Source organism: Sceloporus undulatus, chromosome 2 (genome assembly GCF_019175285.1).
Source record: "Sceloporus undulatus isolate JIND9_A2432 ecotype Alabama chromosome 2, SceUnd_v1.1, whole genome shotgun sequence".
Classification (NCBI taxonomy): Eukaryota; Metazoa; Chordata; class Lepidosauria; order Squamata; family Phrynosomatidae; genus Sceloporus; species Sceloporus undulatus.
The window spans coordinates 266,752,565-266,771,514 of record NC_056523.1 but is presented as its reverse complement, the minus strand read 5'-3'; the positions used below and the strand labels follow the sequence as shown (position 1 = coordinate 266,771,514).

The 18,950-nt window shown below is 42.2% G+C and overlaps 1 protein-coding gene across 6 annotated transcripts in view; it reads right to left on the bottom strand.

Annotated features, from left to right (window-relative positions):
* The window catches only part of SEMA6A (semaphorin 6A), a 220,669-nt gene that overhangs the window by 96,140 nt on the left and 105,579 nt on the right, over nt 1-18,950 (bottom strand). For 5 of the 6 annotated variants that reach the window (XM_042450270.1, XM_042450269.1, XM_042450271.1 and 2 more), the window contains 2 exons: nt 8,246-8,381; nt 2,476-2,593 (listed from right to left, as the gene is read on the bottom strand). In XM_042450270.1, coding sequence (XP_042306204.1) covers nt 2,476-2,593; nt 8,246-8,345 — 218 coding nt within the window. In that variant the 5' untranslated portion in view covers nt 8,346-8,381. Of the gene's footprint in view, nt 1-2,475; nt 2,594-5,231; nt 5,251-8,245; nt 8,382-18,950 lie in introns of those variants that run through there. The other variant, XM_042450272.1, reaches the window with a different exon arrangement.

Genomic DNA, 18,950 nt, shown 5'->3' with positions numbered 1-18,950 from the left:
TCATTTTTGTAGATTGCAATTGCTGGCATGACCAGGTTTTCTTCTTCTTGGGAAAAAGGCCAAAAAATATCCTAGGGAGTATAGCAAGCATAGCAAAATTGTCCCTACATGTCATGGGGGAATGGGGCAGGAGGAAATGTTTTGTTAAAAAAAAGATACCAAAAGGATTTTTTGTCAAATATTTTAGGGGTAGCAATAGCATGTACATTTCTAAAGACTAATTTCTAGAGAATAAAGTACAGTATTGAAATCATTTGCTCTTTATCTATCATAAGCTGGTCATACGAGGGCATCACTGCACATGAAATGTGAATCCTATTGGTAATGTCAACTAGAATAGACCTATTGAATCAATTGTTGAACAGCACATCAACACTTGTGTAAATCCCATTGATTCAATGAGTCTTCTTTGGATGGGACTACCAATAGGATTCTGGCCAAAGCATTTGTATGCAAAGGCAAATCTTCCTAAATGTAGATGAGCAAAGTATTGTTACATGTGTGGTGATATCTAGTTTCTCACACATTCAGAAAGCTAATGAACATAGTGGCTGCTACTTGTACAGATGTTCAGATAAATTGGCCTTTATACAAGTACATTTATGAATCTATGTTAGTGAACTGAGAGAACACTTTAGACCAGGGGTAGGCAACCTTTTTGAGCGGGGGCCGGGTTGCTGTCCCTCAGACAACTGGGGGGCCGAAGCTAAAAAATAAATAATTAAATAATTTTTAAAAAAATCAAATAAATAAATAACCCGGGACAAATGTAGGACAAAATTTTCAAATGGAGGACACTTTTTATATAAAAATGGAGGACGCGCAAAATTTTTTGCTGATTTTTAAAAAAATGTTAAGATAAATGCATGTTTCTGAGGCTTCTATAGACAATTTCCCCCCATGCCCCTCGTGTGAGAGGCCAAAGGCCCCGGCGGCAATCGGCGGCAGGACCGGGCTGGGGCCGCAGGTTGCCTACTTTAGACCAACTCATGCAATTAGGTTACAAAGAATAGCAGTAAGTGAAAAGTTTAAAAACTGGTTTGCAGTGAAGCAGTTCTGGTGGCTAACAGTTATCCAACTTCAACCACAAACTACATTTAACTTCCTAATGTTGAAAAACATTGGCTCATAATTGTGATTTTTTTACTGGGAGCTCAAGAAAGTTGCTCAATGTAGCTTGCCCAAAAGCAATCCAATATATGGGATGCCAGAATGACCACACAGAAGAATGTTTGTTCAGGAACTAGCCTCTGCAAAAATAATTAACGTCACATTTCCCAAATCCTTTGAAAGAAAAGAAGTGTGCACATATCTTTATTTATATTCTCTCAGTCTCTCTATGTTATACAATAAAATACACTGACTATCCCAATGTCATTAAAATTTAATTTCACTGCAAATATTTACTCATGCAATGTATTTACTCTCCAAAAGAGGCTATTAGTTGTGTACCTACAAATCATAACCTCTTGTACAAATTGAATGGTTCTGATATCCCAGAAGCTGCTGTACGTGGTGAACTGATTTGATTACAGTATCTGAAGAGTTCAGCCTGCAAGGTCCAGTCACCAAGACTTTTATACAGTCCTAGCTGAACAGACAATACAACTCACTGTGTATACACACAGTTCTTTGAATTATAAATGGGATAACAAGCCTATGGAGGCAGAGGCCAGCATTTTGTTGGGGCATTACCCAATACAGAAATAGTTGTCCTAGTGGCAATGCTTTCTCAGCATTTGAAGATGCATCCAGACTGATTGAAAAGTCCTGAATTTTATTCCTGTTCTTCCCAGTTTAGAATTCAGAGACATGTTAGTCTGGAATATCAGTATGCAAAGAGATCATGTAGCATCTTTGAGACTAACTGTGTGAAGGAAGTTGTAGCATATGCTTTTGTAGAATTGATCTACTTCCTCAAATGCTTCTTTCTCAGTTCACTCCATGCATCTGAAGAACTAGACCAAGTCTATGAAAGCTTATGCCACAACTTCTTTTGCACAGTTAGTTTCAAAGGTGCTGCAAGAGCTCTTTATACCTGGGGGTGGGATGCACTTTGCTACAGGTTCCTGTAATCTAAATGAGTGTGAGAGAGGAAATCTACATTACCATACACAGTTCCCTGTGACAATTTCTTACTTAGCCACTATGAAATGCAAATTACCTCTCATACAGGGACTTCCATTTATATGGAGGTTTATGATAAATCTTATGAAAGTCAACAAAACCCCCCACAAAAAGCCTAGTGACAATGTGGATGATGCATAGTTGAGTTAAAGATGTACTTAATAACATTAATTATGAAACTGAGGCACAGAATGATTTATTTACATGAAGCAAGTCATAGTTCTGGAAAGCCTTATGTCTGCCTCCATGTGCAATTCTCTTGCCTTAAAAAGATTTCATAGAGCCCTTTCCTAAGGATCCTGTCTGTGTTATGGAGAAAAGTAAGTTGGGCGTAAGAAAAAGACTGACCTAGCAGCAATGTAGAGAGTTCTTTCCATGATCATGAGTAACTGGATGTCCAGTCTGTGCCTTTGTGGGGTGTTATGTCCTGGCTTGTGACCCACAAACACCGGATACTGTTTTGTATCTGTAAAAAAAGGAGAGAGGAGGTTTAAAGAAAAAAGGGACAAGATATACAGAGCTGAGAGCTTGGAAAAGTTACTTTGTTGGACCACAGTATCCAGTGTCCCCCAGCCAGCATGGCCACATGATAGAGTAGGGGCAGAGGAAGTGGATCCATTGCCATGGGTTTGGAGAATCTATTCTCAATGTTACACCCACTGCATATAGGAATAGCCCTGATGCAGAATCTTTGTTGGTATAAGGTCCTCTACTGGAAGAGCGCCTACATGAATCAGAGCAGCTGTGGATTTGCCAACAAATCCATTGGCCACCCCTGGATAAAGCTACACAATAAAAGCATGTTAGCATAGTTCATTCAGTCCTCGACACTAGCTGTGTGATCTAAAAGATACACCTTTCCTTTTTCTCCCAGCATATAGCGATCACAAAGCAATATAGAGCCCAACAATTTACAAATGAGAAGACTACATACGGTAGCTCATCAAGATCTATTTCTTAGTTATTATGAAAGTGATATATATATATATTTTCATTGAAGAGTACAAATCTATGAGATACAAGTAAATCTTTCCTAACCTGGTGATCTTCAGGTATTTTGGACTAACTACCATAATCGCTGGAGACACTGATGGGTTTACTTCCCATAATTCTTCAATCCTGATCATTCTGGCTAGGGATAGTGGACTTTATAATCTGGAAAGTACCACTGGAGGGAAGGGAAGCTGTTCTTGGGCATTCCAAACATTTAATTTTTATTATGGGATATTCTTTCCAGTCTTGTTGAGTTGTAAAGGGCTGGACTATGCCCACCAGAGGAAATTTGACAGTTACACAGGTGGTTAACTGACTAGAACAAAGAATTGAAAACTACCAAATGGCCAAGAGAACAGACTGTTCATATCAGGTAGCATTCTAATACTGCTTACTTTTGGGAGCGGAGGTGAGCTAAAAATTGAAATTTGTATTAACAATAGGAATGGTTTTTTTCTCTTCATAAATAAAATCACTGACTCAATGAAGAATTTGCTAGGTTTATGATACACACAACTCCAGAGGCCACAAAATGGCAAGTCAACATTCAGGTGGTTCAAATAAACGTGCTGTGTAATGCAAATGAATTGTGTTATTCAACACAAACACTTTAGGGTGACTAGACAATCTAATCCAAGATCTCTAGGGTTACATGAGAGGTTGCTAGGGGTTCTGTGAGAGATTGTAATCGAAAAATACAACTTTATTTTAGTTGTAGCTATAATAATCTTTAAGCAATGGTTCCTTCAGAGATGAAAAATATTTCAAGGGTTCCTCCAGGGTAAAATGCTTGACAAAGTCTCTCTGAGTTGGTGTTTAGATTGTGCCATCAAAAAGTAAATATTTTTATAGCAGAATCCTATACGTACTTGCCAGAAAATAAGTCCAACTGAATTTAATTTTTCCTCTTGGTTTCTAGGATGAAGATACCAGTATAGTGGGCTATTTCTGTGGCATTTTTTTATTCATGGTTACAGTATGCATGTAATCAATTTATCTCTAATTCTGACAGACAGTGAAAAGATACATACTTTATATCCCACTGAAATGCCATGCCCATTTTTAGGGATGTCAACAAGTATCATTTATATATGACCCCTCCACTTTCCCAACTTGAGAAACCCTAAGATAGTGCCAAAGGCAAATCAAATTTGGGGCGCTGGTCTCTCTGGAACACTCAGCAATAGGTCTCAAAACAGCTGCATGGAAGTGAAAAATAGATGATATAAAGGCAAATCTCTAGAGGACAGAATGACTTACTGTACACTTCAGCAAATATGAGCTTACAACTTGTGTTTGTGTGTAGTTACCATTCTACATATCTCTCCACAACTTGAGACTGGAACTGTTTCTTCAGAACAGCCTGATATATGTAGTTTCTATACATGTGGCTTTATAGAAACAGGCAGGGGCTTTGGACATTTCAAGTATTCTCTCTGAACTTTTTACTCTATCACTTTATGCTTATCAAACTAACTAACTAAGGCCCGTTACAAATGGGCCAGAAAGTATGCGTGGAGCGCGTACTAGGGTTAGAAAGGGGCGGTGCTTCCGCACCCCCTAACCCTAGTGTGCGCTCTGCGCGCACAAAATGGCAGTGGCTGTTCCACACGGCCGCCGCCATGAGGACGTCATGACTGCGCCGCCTCTATATGGGGCGGCGCGGACATGACATCCTCGCTCCGCACCAGGGTGCTTAGTGAGCCCTTAGTGTGGAGCAGGAAGGAGCTCCGTTTTGGAGCTCCTTCCTGGTTTGGTCCGCTGGGCGCAGCCTTCACATGGCTGCGCCCAGTGGACCAAAGGAGAAAGGGGCCAAGCGGCCCCTTTCTCCTCCTCCCCACTGCCATGGGGTGTCCTTGGGGCTTAAAGCCCCAAGGACACCCCTTTCCAGGCTGCGGGGAAGGGGCCTTTTGCCGCTTCCCCGCAGCCTGAAAAGCGGCGGATCGGGGCCTCAGCAGCTGCCGCACTGAACACTGAGACCCCGATACCCCAGGGAAAGGGGCGGGTGAAGCGCGCCCCAAATGGGCGGTCTGTAACCCGCCTAAATAAAGACTTCTGACCCAGCATATGTTAAATTTGGAAGGAATAAATCCTGGTTAAGTACTACACACCTCTGAGCAGTGTTGCCAATTTCGCGACTTTCACGCGAAAACGGGGACTTTTCAGAGCTTTTCGTGTGATTTTCGCGCCTGGCTCTTTTTCAGTACCTTTTCCGTGCCTTTGGCCCTTTCAGCTCCAGACTGCTACAGAGCAACCAACCCTGGGCTGGAGAAAAAACTCTCTCTCTCTTTCTCTCTAACGACTCCCTCTGAGAGCCAGGAGGGAGCAAGCCCAACCAACCCCAACTGTTTGGAGGAATAGTTCAGCCAATCAGAGAGAGGACAGTGATTGCCCCCCCTCCTTTTTCAGGCATTCTCAGGCTCCAGGGGCAAAAGTTCTGGAGAGAGGCAGGGAGTGAGGGATCTTGGCTGGCTTCCCAATTGCCTTGGATTTCCAAGTACTGTAAGACATAAGTTTTAAGGCACACAAAGGCAATACTTGATCATGGTATCATGGCTTGATGTTGTGGACTTCTGTGTGTGCCTGAGAGTGACATTTGAATTTCTGAATTCCTGAGCTTGGGCAGAGTGCCCCAAGCCTACCTCTCAGGGTCGTTGTTGTACTGTGAGGAGGACCATTTGGGTTGTGTGATGTGAATGTGATGTCCCTGAGTGTGTGTGTGTGTTAGTGATTAAATATGCCTCTGAGCATGGGCAGAGCACCTGGTAAGTTGGCATCCCTGCCCTGTCTTCCCAGAATTTTGTTTTGTGGATCTCTTTTTCGTTCTCTTTTCCATTGCCATCCATACTGCAGAAATAATCCAGTTTGGCACTGCTTCTAACTGCAAGGCTCCCTGCGATGATGGGATTCTGGGCACAACAAACCACCAAGCCCAGAATTCCATGCATGGAGCCCTGGCTGCCGGTAAAAGCAGAGTCTCAGCATGTCACAACAAACTACAATTCCCAGGATTCCCTGGTTTGACAAGTGAATTGCCTCCACGCTTCCAGATCACAGCCCCAGAGAATGAGTCTACAGCATATCAGTGTTCCCAGTTTAAGTCCACTTCTTCAGCTGCATTTGGATTTAATAATAATAATAATAATAATAATAATGGTGGTGATGATGATGATAGAGAGATAGATCTTGTAGCACCTTTGAGTCTCACTGAAAAAAAAGTTGGCAGCATGAGCTTTCCTAGACTTAAGCGTATTTCCTCAGATGCATGGAAACTGTAGTTCATTTTGGCACCAGAGCTCTTTCTCACAAAACTACAATTCCCAGGGTTCCCTAGCACTGAGCCAGGGCAGTTAAAGCAGTCTCAAACTGGATTATTTCTGCAGTGTGTCTTGGACCCAACTCAGGCTGCATCTTCACTCCAGACTCCAGAGACAATCCAGTTTCATACCGTTTTTACTGCCATGGCTCAGTGCTATGAAATCCTGGGAATTGTAGTTTGTTGTCACACCAGAGTTTGCTGAGAGAGAAGGTTAAATGTCTCCGAAAACTAGAATTCCCAGGATTCCCTAGCACTGAGCCATGGCAATTAAAAGGGTGTCAAACTGGATTTATTTCTGCAGTGCGGTTGCATCTGAACACATTTCTGTTTGGCACAAAGCTTCCTAAACCCCCTTCATGTCAAAATAAATATCTTAAAAGGACTGAAAGATTCTTTGGTTGGTTTTAATGGTGATTTTGAGGGTTGAAATAAGTTACAATTATTTTTATTCAATTATGTTTAAGTTTATTTGCAAAACATCCACCATTTTAACATTATGGGAATTTTCTGGGAATTGTGACTGAAGATTCCGTGTGATCTGGGGGGATTCAGCGGGTTTTGGACAAACATTTCCGGGAATTATCTCCAAGGCTTGTTGGCAACACTGCCTCTGAGTGCTTAGGGCTCTCTCAAAGTTCTTAAAGTCTCTGAGGTGACCATGACAACGAAGTTTTATTTGAAGCATTTTATGACTGCAGTTGTACAGCCAGATATTGTGAAAGATTTCCTTGCCCACATATTCAAGTCCTCATGGTCTACAGAATATTGTGCTAATGTTCCTCCAGGCAAAGTGCCACCTTCAATTGCTCTACAATGGAAACTATTTGTTTTGTAAAAGTTCTGTTTTACATTACATCTGCAAAGGCTGAGAATATGTATATTTGCTTTTACCTAGACACAAATAAATAAATGGATAATGAGTTAAATGAGCAATCATTTCAGGAGTGAGTGTGTCATATAATTGCTCTCATTAGTGATATCTGTAATGACATAGCTAACACTTATTATTAGGGAATAGTTAGCACTTGGTAAGTACATTCTAGGGCAAAAAGTACGTGCTCGGCACGTACTAGGGTTAGAAAGGGGCATCCTTTTCGGACGCCCCTAACCCTAGTATGCGCCAAGCACGTACAAAATGGCGGTGCCCATTCTACGCGGACACCTAGCGTCTGCACATCACACGGCGGAAATGACACCACCAGTGCGCCATTGGCGCTTTGGGGTGCCATTTCTGCGGTGCAAAAAGAAGCTGCTTTTTAGGCTTCTTTTTGTTGTGTGGAGGAATTGCGCGGTTTGGCCGCTGGGGCTCCTCCACACAGCAAATGACAGCGCCGGCAGACCGCCCTTTTTGGGCGGTCTGTAAAGTGCCATAGTTATGTAAAGTAATGTATTTATCCTACATGTAGTTGGCTGAGCTGTTTTGAGATAAAATGGCTGCTTTGGTTGAAGAGGAATGTAAACATGTTGAAGAGGAGTGTGAGCTAGAACAAAATAAATTAACTACCCTTTTTATAGTCATACATTATGACCCCTGCCTCCAAAACATCTTGGTATTCACATGAGAGCTGAAGAAAAGTTGCTTCTTTTGATTAGACAAAACAGTTTTGGGTTCATAAAACCTTGGACTTTAAATTTCACTGACCAATAATAAGCCATGGCATACTTAAAGAGATCTCTCTAGCTATCTCCATTCCTCTCTCCTTTACCTTTCAGAACAGGGACTCAAGGCGGCTTACAAAAACCAATAAAATACTTGGCACGTGGGGGAGGGGATCTTAGTACAATTTCCCTGCCTTTCATACTCACAGTTGCCATGCGAAATACTGATTGGCTCAGGATCTTCTGGGAAATCAGCCCCAGCAACGTGTAGCAGTGTGAAATATAGCAGCAAGGCTTCTGACCTCATAGTAGTTCAGCTGGGAGACTATTTCTTTACTTCACCCTGTGAAAGACAAACAAGAGCATAAGAGCTTTCTATCAACTCATGTAGCCGCTACAAACAAAAATAGGTCTTAGAAAACCAACATGTCACAAACAGGATTCTCCTGCCCTTCAGGCATTCACTATGAAATAATAAATATGTTCATTGTGAGAGAAAACAACTAACCAACAGCAAAGCCCAATGGCCTCTAATATATAAGGGCACTAAGATCCTTCGGAGGAGGATTATGGAAGGAGACATAATGTGCTGCAAGCTATCAATGAAAACTTTGCCCTAGTTATGGCTACTACAGTATTGTTTTCTTTAACAAAGAAACCTTCTCCTTTAAAACTGGTTAACTTTGCTGTTAGACAAAGTGAGGTAACCACCTTAGATCTCAGATGCAGCTGCTCCTTCCGAACACCACTCTCCTCTCCATTTCATTCCCATCTGTGGCAGAGCTGTGTGTGACAATACAGTCTGTCCTGGGGTGCATCTACACTGTAGAAATAAAGCAGTCTGACACCACCTTAAGTGCAATAGTTGATTCTATGTAATCAACTGGGATTTGTAGTTTTACAAAGTCTTTAGCCTTCTCTGCCAAAGTGTGCAGGTGCCTCACAATGACAAATGGTAAATTTTGTAGCATACAGTCGTAGTAGTTAAAAACGGTGTCAAACTGCATTATGATGCCCTGGTCTCTGTAAACTAGTCTGCTGCCTTCAATTACACTATTCTTCTGAATGAAGGACTGAAGTAAAATCCAACTGCCTTTCCAGATAGCCTTTTTATACAAAATGGGGCAGGGGAGAGGAACACCACTATTTTTCTTTTGTTCAGGCAGCAAAATACCTTGGATCAGACCTGCCTCAGAAGCCCATTTGTCACTCGTGCTGATGTAATTCTGGTGTCAAGTCAAAAACCATTTTTCATTAAAGCCTTTTGGGCCTAACTGATTTTATTTAATTTGCACAAGTGCTATGGTCAGTATTATTTTAGATTCTTTTAACTCATTTTAAATTTTCCAGTTTCAAGTGATAACTGATTTAATATATTTTTAGTTTTTAATATTAAAGCCACAAGGAGAAAGATGGGATATAAATAAAATAAAATATTGTTATTGCTATTATTGTCTTTAATGGATGTTATTGCTCTGAGATCTTTGGATAGAGGACAAGGTATACATATTTTACCAAACAAATAAATTATTCTTACTAAGGGCTAGGTTTTCAAAGTTAATTGAGTGTTTATTATTGAATCAATTATATAATTAATTCATCATTAAAATAGTATTTAGTCATTATTGAAAGGTAGAGCATGAATAGTCAGGCTACCTAAATAAAGAAATATAAACCCAAATGCATGATTGTACAATTTCATACTATTGGTTATGTTCACACAAATGACAAAATATGAATGAGAAAAGCAGACTTTCTACAGTAGGTATCAGGGAGAAGACTCCATTCTGGCTGAGAGTATGTTTTAAACTTTAAAGTGACATAATTCAGGACTCTTGCTGAAGATAAGATGCTGGGTGAGGAATTTTTGGGGTTGTTTTCCAGAAAAGTATTTTTTTTCAAGCCTTGAATTGATGTAACAAATATATTTGTGAAACAAGACAACCCTTCTTCCTAATACAAGTATGCTTGTTTTTCATATAATTTTGTTTTGTAGCAGAGCATCAGTCTTGCAACACTGCACATTCTTTAATGGTTTGCTAGAGTCCAGAAACAGGCACTTCAGTGAGATCTAAGGGACCTGACAACTGACCCAGGTTTTGTTACTTAATCCACTAGGTTTTGGGGTTGGTGGAGGCATATATAAACTGATGCTAGTTCAAGCTGTATGTTAAAAACACTGTTTAGGTTTAACAAGGGACTAAGGAACTCTCCGGGAGACTGATTCCAACTCATAAGAGTTATAAATAAAGTACAGCAAGGGTTGAGCGGTGGGTTTGATGGATGTTGGACTGAGAATGTGTCATGAGACTTTACCATAAAAATATGGACCCATAAATTTAAGCACTCTAAAAACCAATACTCTAAGCTGCAATAAAATAAGGGTGAATGCAACTGCCTAAAAGCAAACACCATTTTTACCTCCCACCTGTCATATTCCAGGCATGTATTCTTTTTATTCATTTTTAAAGGCAGGTAAATTTTTTTTTTTTTAAATTAAAGTGAAAGAGCTCATAAGCAGGCAACTTTGGGTTTGGTGAAAAAAATGTTTTTGAACAATACAGCAAAATCTCCTAATTCCCAGGCAAATGTCATGTGCTGGCCTAAAGGATAAATCAGTGTAAAGCTTGAGATTTCTTTTCATCCCTTCCAGAAATCCAGCTTTTTGAAGCAGCTTGCCAAAGATTATCATTTTGAAGGGAGCTGGTTTGCTGCAGCTTGTCCATCATTCCAAATTTATGCAAAGAAAGTCAGACTTTGTAACCAAGCTGGTGTTTGAAAGTCCATTTGGCAAACAAAGTGCTAACTTGCCCCTTTGAAACATTATTTAATATGAGATACCTATGTGTTCTTTCCTTGTGCCAAAAAAACCATTAACAAGTCCTGTTTTATTTCAGTGTGCAGTTTCTTAGACACGATTGGTTCTTAATCATTTATCTAGCTGAAGACACTGCAGTAATTAATTTGGCAATTTAGATATGCACTTTAAAAATAAAACATTACGTCCTTCTACAACTGCAGGCACGGGAATGTGTGAGTAGATATTCAGTAGCAACACCACGATAAGACAAGAAAAATTATTTTACTCTCTAATTGTTTGTTGTTATTTATACATACATTTTTTAAAAAACTATCTGGCTTTATTCTCTCTCCGCGCGCACCCCCCCCCCCCCCCTTTTTAAGGTTAAACTCTGACAATATAAATTGTGGCTGAGAAATTTTGGGCTAAGATGCCTTGTGATGAATAACTCTCATAGGAACAAAAATATAATAGCATTGCAGAAAAAAATACAAAACAAAAACTACAAACTACAAGTGATGCTGTATTTTGCATTTACAGAACTTACAAAACCAACCTTCTTGTTTACTTAGAGGCTGTGCAGACTGGACCTAAGGGGCGGCCTGCAGCCGCCTCCAGCTGTGCCAGATCAGGGCTGTGGCAACTGCATGCCACGGCTTTTTCTGCCCTGGAAAGGATGCGATAGCTGCAGCACTCCTCTGGTGCTGCATCCACATACCACAGCTTTAAGGCACTCCTTTGGTACTGCGTCGTGTGGACACAGCACCAGAGGAGTGCCGGGATGGCATGCACTATGTGTAGCAGCGTGCAGCATGTTGCCACTCTGAGGGCGGAGTGAGGCCATGTGTCATGTTGATGCCAAGCTCTGACTCCAACCTCAGGCTGGCCTTTATGGCCGGTGTGCATAGCTCCTTACACAGCCTTAGAGAACGTACCCTTCTGCTGAATAGCAGAGCAAGAAAATGAGGCATAGAGTGCTTGAAAAAATATCAGTTCTGTTTCTGGTTAGATTACTGAGCAAAAGGTAGCCAGTATGTGACTGGCTCTAGAACCACAGCTGAAATTAAACTTTGACATATGTTCTTTTTCATATTGTGACTGAAAATATCTCCATGACCAGAAAATGTGACTGCATCTCCACCTGAGAAGAGTGTTTGCATAAGGAGGGTGCTTGTTTGTAGTCATTTGCAGCATTAGCCAGTGATAGAATCAGCATAGTTAAATGGTTTGAGCATGGGACTGTGACTAAGGGGTCCAGCATTCCAATTCCCACTTGGCCATGAAAACCCACTGGGTCACCTTGAACAAGTCACACTCTCTCATCCTCAGAGGAAAGCAAAGGCAACACTACTCCCTCTGTAGAAATCTTGCTAAGAAAAACCTTGTGATAGGTTCACTGACCTAAAGACACACAACAACAAAGTGTATGTACATGCTCCTAATTCCATGTTCTCTACAGTTATCTGCCAGTCTAACAATTGATAGGGGAAGGCCAGTGTAGCAGTGTGTGTCCCAAACACAGTCTGGGAAACTGGCCAAAGGCTGATTGTTACACAGCAGCATTTACTTTATTTTAATAAATATAAGGCTTAAATCCCAGAATTCAGCAATGTCCAAGTCAGGGGAACGGTACCCATAGTCAACAAACAGAGTTTAGGAAGACAACAACCTGGTACATCAAATAAGCCCAACAACTCCTGTAGGGCAGGCTAGAAATTTATAGATCAGCAGCTCAACACAGCTGCTGCTTAATTAATTGCTTCTTCCTATAAATCCTCTGAGACCTCCCTTTGTTGTCTCCACTTGGCAATGTTAGGTAGGGGTACACTGCCTTTGGTATCTGAATGGGCAGGGCTCACTGCCAGAGTTGGTATTACACCGTGGTCTGTATCTGAGATGTGTGGCTCTGGTACCTCCTCCTACTTTGGTTCAGCAGCAGGTCCATTGTTTATGCAATCTTTTGAAATATACTGATACCTGAAACTAATAAATTAAAAGAGCTGGGTTAGTTTTACTTGCTTCCTCTTAGCTGTAATTATATTGCTTTCCAGTTTTTAAATACTTTTCCTTGGCTATAAGAGTCATACAGAATAAAATGATCCCCAAAAGACTGTTCTGCCTGATAGGAATGTAATAGATGCACATACAGTATACCCCATATGATATGCTATGGGCTTTGCTAAAGATTAGAACAATACATATAATTATGTCATGTCTATAAAAGTGGAGTTTGAAATGTTTGCTCATACAAAATAGGAGCCTCCATTATTTTACTTAACAGGCAAAGCAAGTAAACAGATAAATACAAATACTGAAATGAATCTTACTTACAATAATTTTCATTTAAATTGCAAAATGAAAAGGAAATCTGGCCATTAGCTTCTGATACATTAGAAAAAATTGACCATAAAATTATTTTTATAGATTTATGCTTAACACTTGGTGCCAGATATTTTTCATCCCACTACAAATATATTTCAAGTCAACTAAATTAAGTATCTTTTTCTATATCAGCAGATTCTATTTCTCCCCTCCTCCTCACAAGCACTTTGGACAAACGTAAATCTGTTCTGGAAATACAAGAATGGCAGAGGTAAAGATACTGCAGCACCATTGAGGTTTATACAGTAAGCCCTTTCCACCCACTGCATAAGGCAGATTGTTCAAACTTGGCATGGCTCACAGAGAGCCTCTACAACAGAAGAATAGGTGCTTTATGTTGCTTTCTGTCATCACATCATCAGCTACCTGTGTGTACTGTAAAAAGCATTAAGACAGAGTTCATAAATCTTGGCTGCTCCACTTGGCCTCTCCACTGATTTTTTAAAAAAAATCAGTTGTATGCAAAATACGGTTGCCTCTCCATTTTTGTGGACTTAGAATCCGTGTCCCTCACCTGTTCGCGAGTGGCAAATAGAGGGGTACAAAATGGGGCACCTGCCTACGGTGTGCATCATCAGATGCCTACAGATATGCGCTGCCATTCAAGCCAATGGGGCTTAAATATCGGTGGATCCCCCGCAAACCCCCCCCCCTGCAAAAACAGTGGGGCGACTGTATACTTTCTGTAACCTTCTGCTCCAATATGCAGAAAATGATGAAGTAATAATTATAATACCCAACACACAAATTGCTGACTTCCAGATTTTTGTGACTCCCAACAACATCACTTTTGTTTCCTTAGCATTTTTTTTAAAAAAATTAACTTTGCATGATTAAAAAGCTAGCTTCGAAAACTAGCATTATGTTTAAGATTGTTGAAACAATTCTATCAGCTACCACTCTATTCCTGGGCAGAATTCAGAGTGCTGGTAATTACATTTAAAACCAGCCTCCAGACTGCCCGCCCCGGGGGCGTGGCTCAGGTGTATGGGGCTTCCACATGGGGGGCATTGAAGACGCCTCACCTGGGGCCGTTTCTGACCCTCAGTTTCCATACCGCCACCTCGCAGGACACTGCAAAGAGAGAGGCAGCTTCCGCACGGGCAGCCAAAAATGGGGCTTTTTTTTCTTTTGCCGGCAGCAGCTTACAGATGGAGATGCGCAGCTGCGCACTATATAGAAAAGAAGCGGGGAAAAGCAGCACCTTTTTAATGCCGCTTCTTCCCGCTTGGGGCGTGAGGGCGGCGTGTTCATGGCGGCATTCAGGTAAGGGCCGTCTGAAGGCTATACCTTCATGACGTCATGAACACACCCCTTTTTGCCCGTCTGTATCCCGCCAGTATCTCCCCCTATAAGCCTTCCTGAGTCTGAAGATTTATTTTGGTCTCATCACCGTCACAGGCACATTTGGGAAGAACATGGGGGAAGTCTTTCTTACAAGATGCTCTCAGGTTGTGGAAGTCTTTTCCATGGAAGGTTCCTTCTTTTAGTTTACAAAGACTTTTTTTAGAAAGGCCTTTACTCTTGATACATGTGGCAGAGGAGGTTTTTAATGGGATGTGCTGTCATATTATCTTTTTAAATTATGTTTTAAATGTTTTTAAAACTTTCTGAACTGCTTTTAACAGAACTGGTTACTTTAAGAAAAAAAAAGCTTTTATACTAATACAGTTGGATGTCCACATTCACCGGGTTAGGGGTGCAGGTCTCCTGTGAAAGTAGAAAAATGCTAATAAAAAAACCCATAATTTTTTTAACCCGAGAAAACACCTCTCTAGAAATCTCTACATCTTCCAGTGCAACTCTATGGTCAACATTTGTCAGACATTGACCACTGAATTGTGCTGGAGGACCTACAAGTGCCTAGAGTAGTATTTCCCTAGGAATCTGTAGGTTTTCTAATATGACTGTATAGTCAGCTTCCAGCAAAGTTGTGCTGAAGGACTAGACATTCTTAGAAAGAACATATTAATCAAATCTGCAAAAAATCAAATCCACAAATGTACGACCGTATGACCGTACTTTCAAAGTTACACTTTGTTTTAATTTGTTGTAAGGCACCTTGTTCTTATGCTGGGAAAAATGTTAGTGTTGTATCTTCTATTGCTCTAATAAAGGTATCAGAAATATGGAGTTTGGATTTTATTTGATGGTTAACATGGCTACTTCTGAATTTTTCAGTTTTGAAGAGACCTAACTCAGCCACAAACAGGGAAATTGTAACCTAAAGAAAATGGACTTCCACCATTCTATACAGGGACTTGATTTTCAAGAATGACATATAGGCGCGTTACAGACCGCTGAGAAGCAGCGGTCTGGCTCTGCCTCCGCTTGCAGCATCCAGGAACCGCAGCCTTTAAACGGCACGGCTCCCGGACGCTACGGAGAAGGAGCGTGGAAATCGCGCTCCTTCTCAGGCCCCGGAAGAGGCGCCGCGAGTTCCAAAGGGCGCACTCGCGGCGTCACTTCCGGTGTGCCATGTGCGGATAAAGAGCGTCCGCTACATCAAAATGGCGGTGCCCGTATGAACAGGGCGCTGCCATTTTGTACAGACTGAGTCCGTGATAGGGTAAGGGGCGTCTAGAAGACGCCCCTTTGTAACCCGCCAAAGTAATCTAAATTGGCTTCTGTTGGTACATTTGCCTGTGACACCTAAATTTATCTCTAGACCTGGCAACACAGGATCTTCCTAGGATGATGACTGAATTATGAGAGCCTATACAGATGAGCGGCTTCCTGCTGCCCGTTTTTGCTGCAGAAGGAGGACGCAGCAACCACATGATGTGACCTCAGGCAGGAGCAAAAAGAACCTGCCTCTGGGCAGATTCTTTTTGTGTCCCAGAAGGGGTACCATAGGCATGCCCTGATGATGCCCCTTGAGCGTAGCGCCATTTGGGTGCTGCACCCGAGGGACATCATCATGGCGTGTGCTGTGTGTACAGGCTTGCAGCAAGATGGCTCTGAGGTGGCAAAACTAGGGCTGGGAGCATGTGAACGCTCAGCCCTAGTTTGCCTGCAGGCCGGCACAAAGTGTCGGACTGTACAGGCTCTAAGGAGCTTTACTGGACAGGTCAGAACAGATCTCAAAGGAAAAGACTTTATGGCTACAATGGAAAGCTGTAATTTTACGGCTGCTTTTTACAGCCTTTGTTCCTGTTGCTCCTCCACCTTGCTTTATGGGGAGGAGGCAGAGAGCCTGCATGAAAACATTCTCACTAAGATATCCAAAACCACAAGATGTAGACTTGCATCACTTTTGTTTTCCCTGCATAATTTGTTTAACCATCTTTGCCTGATAACGAAAGTGATTAGCTTTGAGAACTAGCATACTATTGTTAATGACTTCTGGTTGGCTTAATAACAATATCACCAATGTGTATTTTGTACTACACGGTATGCTTAGATTGTTCTACCTCTTGTATCATTAAGCTCAGGGCCCAAGAGGCTTTTTTGAATTATCACTCCCAAAATCCTCCAGCCAGCCTGACCACTGGAAATGGTAGTTCAAAAAAGTAATTTTCCCAACCTCTTTTCTTTCACATATTACAGAATTTTAGGTGTATGCATTGTATAGCAGCAAACCACATTTGCTACCCAGTGGGCATTTCTTTGAGAATTAGACATCTGATACATATATCTGCAATATACCAATCCATTCGGCTTCTGTACTGGTCACTGAGGAAGGACCTCTCCTTCCTGTGGGCCTAGCAAGGAGAACTAAATAGGCTGGAGAAGGAGGAGCAGCAAATACAGATCACCTTATTCCTGTTTCACTAGCCCAGTTTCACGTTGATGACAGAGACAGAAGGTCTCTTCCTTTGCCAATCTGACAGGTAGCCTTGACCTTTGAAAGTTAGTATCCCCCCCCCCACTGAATCCTCTGGTTGGTCAAATAAAAGTGTTACCAATGTGGATTTGGGATTCTGTTAGTCTGGTGTCATTCAAATGCATGCCATCCACAGTAAATTTATTCTCACCTATGGTGTGTGTAGTGTATGAGTAATGCCTTCAAGTCACCTGGCAACTTATGGCACACTTCCAAGTGGGGCAGTGTGTCTCAGGTGACTGCCTGGGAGAGCCGGCAAGGAGACCTCCTTCAGTCCAGCCAGGGAAGGGAGGTGGGAGCCGAGGGAAAGCCCGCCTCTCTCCTTAACACCCCGCACCACCACCTCAGCTGCTGCCTCTCTGGGCCATGGTGGAGCAAGCCGAGGGCGTGCTGATCTTGTTTTGGGCCAAGGGCCGCAGCCAAGGAGGACAGCGAGGGGGGGGGGAACTCCTGCTCAGATCCTGTATGGGCAGCAAGTGGAGGCTGGAAGGGGGAGCTGGCAGGCCCTGAACGTAGGGTCGCCATAAATCAGAAACCACTTGAAGGCATACACAACAACAAGAGGCACAAAGAGTCACGGGCAGAGAAGGCTAAAGAAGCCCTTTGTCAAACTACAAATCCCAGAACCCCATAGGATGGAGCCACAGTGGTGTCAAAGTGGACTATTTCTCCAAGGCAGGTGTACTATTCCTTCTTCCCTCACAACTTCCATCTCCTGAGAAGGGTCCGAAAGGGATAGTAATTCATCATGTAAAGGGCACCAAGGTGTCCAGCCTGCAGTCATTTCCCTCCTGACTCCTCCAGTCCTCACAGATTTCACTTTTGCCCTGAGTTTGGGGAGACCTTCTTGGCATGGAAATTCCGCCTTCTTCTCCCTCCCTCTCTCTGTTTATAAAAGGAAAGAGCCATCCAGGACCACTTTTCCTCTCAGAGCTCTTCTTGGCTTGCTTTCAAATGGAGCAGCATCCCATCTCTTCCCTTTGTCAAAAAGAAAGAGAAAAGAGACCAAAGGCAGACAATTTTCATCTCCCTGAAATTAGTGTGTTGTAGGTCCAAAAACACACATTGCGGAAATAATCTAGTTTGAAACCACTTGAACTGCTCTGGCTCAGTGCTAGGGAATCCTGGGAACTGTGGTTTATTTTGGCACCAGAGCTCTCTCTGATGGAGAATGTTCAATGTCTCACAAAACGACAGTTCCGAAGATTCCCTAGCATTGAGCCAAGGCAGTTAAAGCAATCTCAAAACTGGATTATTCCTGCAGTGTTTTGGACCCTTGTTGTTGTGTGCTTTTAGTTCTTTTCAACTTATGGCCACTTTCTCATTGGGTTTTCTTGGCAAGTTTCTTCAGAGGGGGGTTGCCATTTCCATCCTCTGTGGGTGAGAGAGTGTGACGTGCCCAAGGTCACCCAGTGGGATTCCATGGCTGAGCCGGGATTCAAACCCTGGTCTCCAGAGTCGTAGTCCAACCCTCAAACCACTACACCTCAAAGGGATATGGGATCCTGTAGAGTTTCAAAATTGTCTGAAACCTTTTTGTACAGAACTGCTGAAGATGTTTGTTTTCTAGCTATCCCTAAGTAGAAATCTACGTTTCTCCAGCTGCTTTGGGATTGCAATTCCCATCAGCTCTATCCAGCATAGCCAATAAGAGATAGTGCTGCTCTCCATCAAAATCGGGAGGGACACAAGTCCTTTCTCCTGCCTGGTTTAGAAGTACATTGTTGTGTGCCTTCAAGTAGTTTCCCACTTATGGCAACTCTAAGGCAAACCTATGATTGGGGTTTCTGGGGCTGAGAGTGTGTGACTTATCTAATGTCACCTAGTGGGCATCCATGGCTGAGCACGAATCAAACTCTTCTGAGAAGTATAGTTGGTGCAAGACACCTGAAACCGAGGGCAAA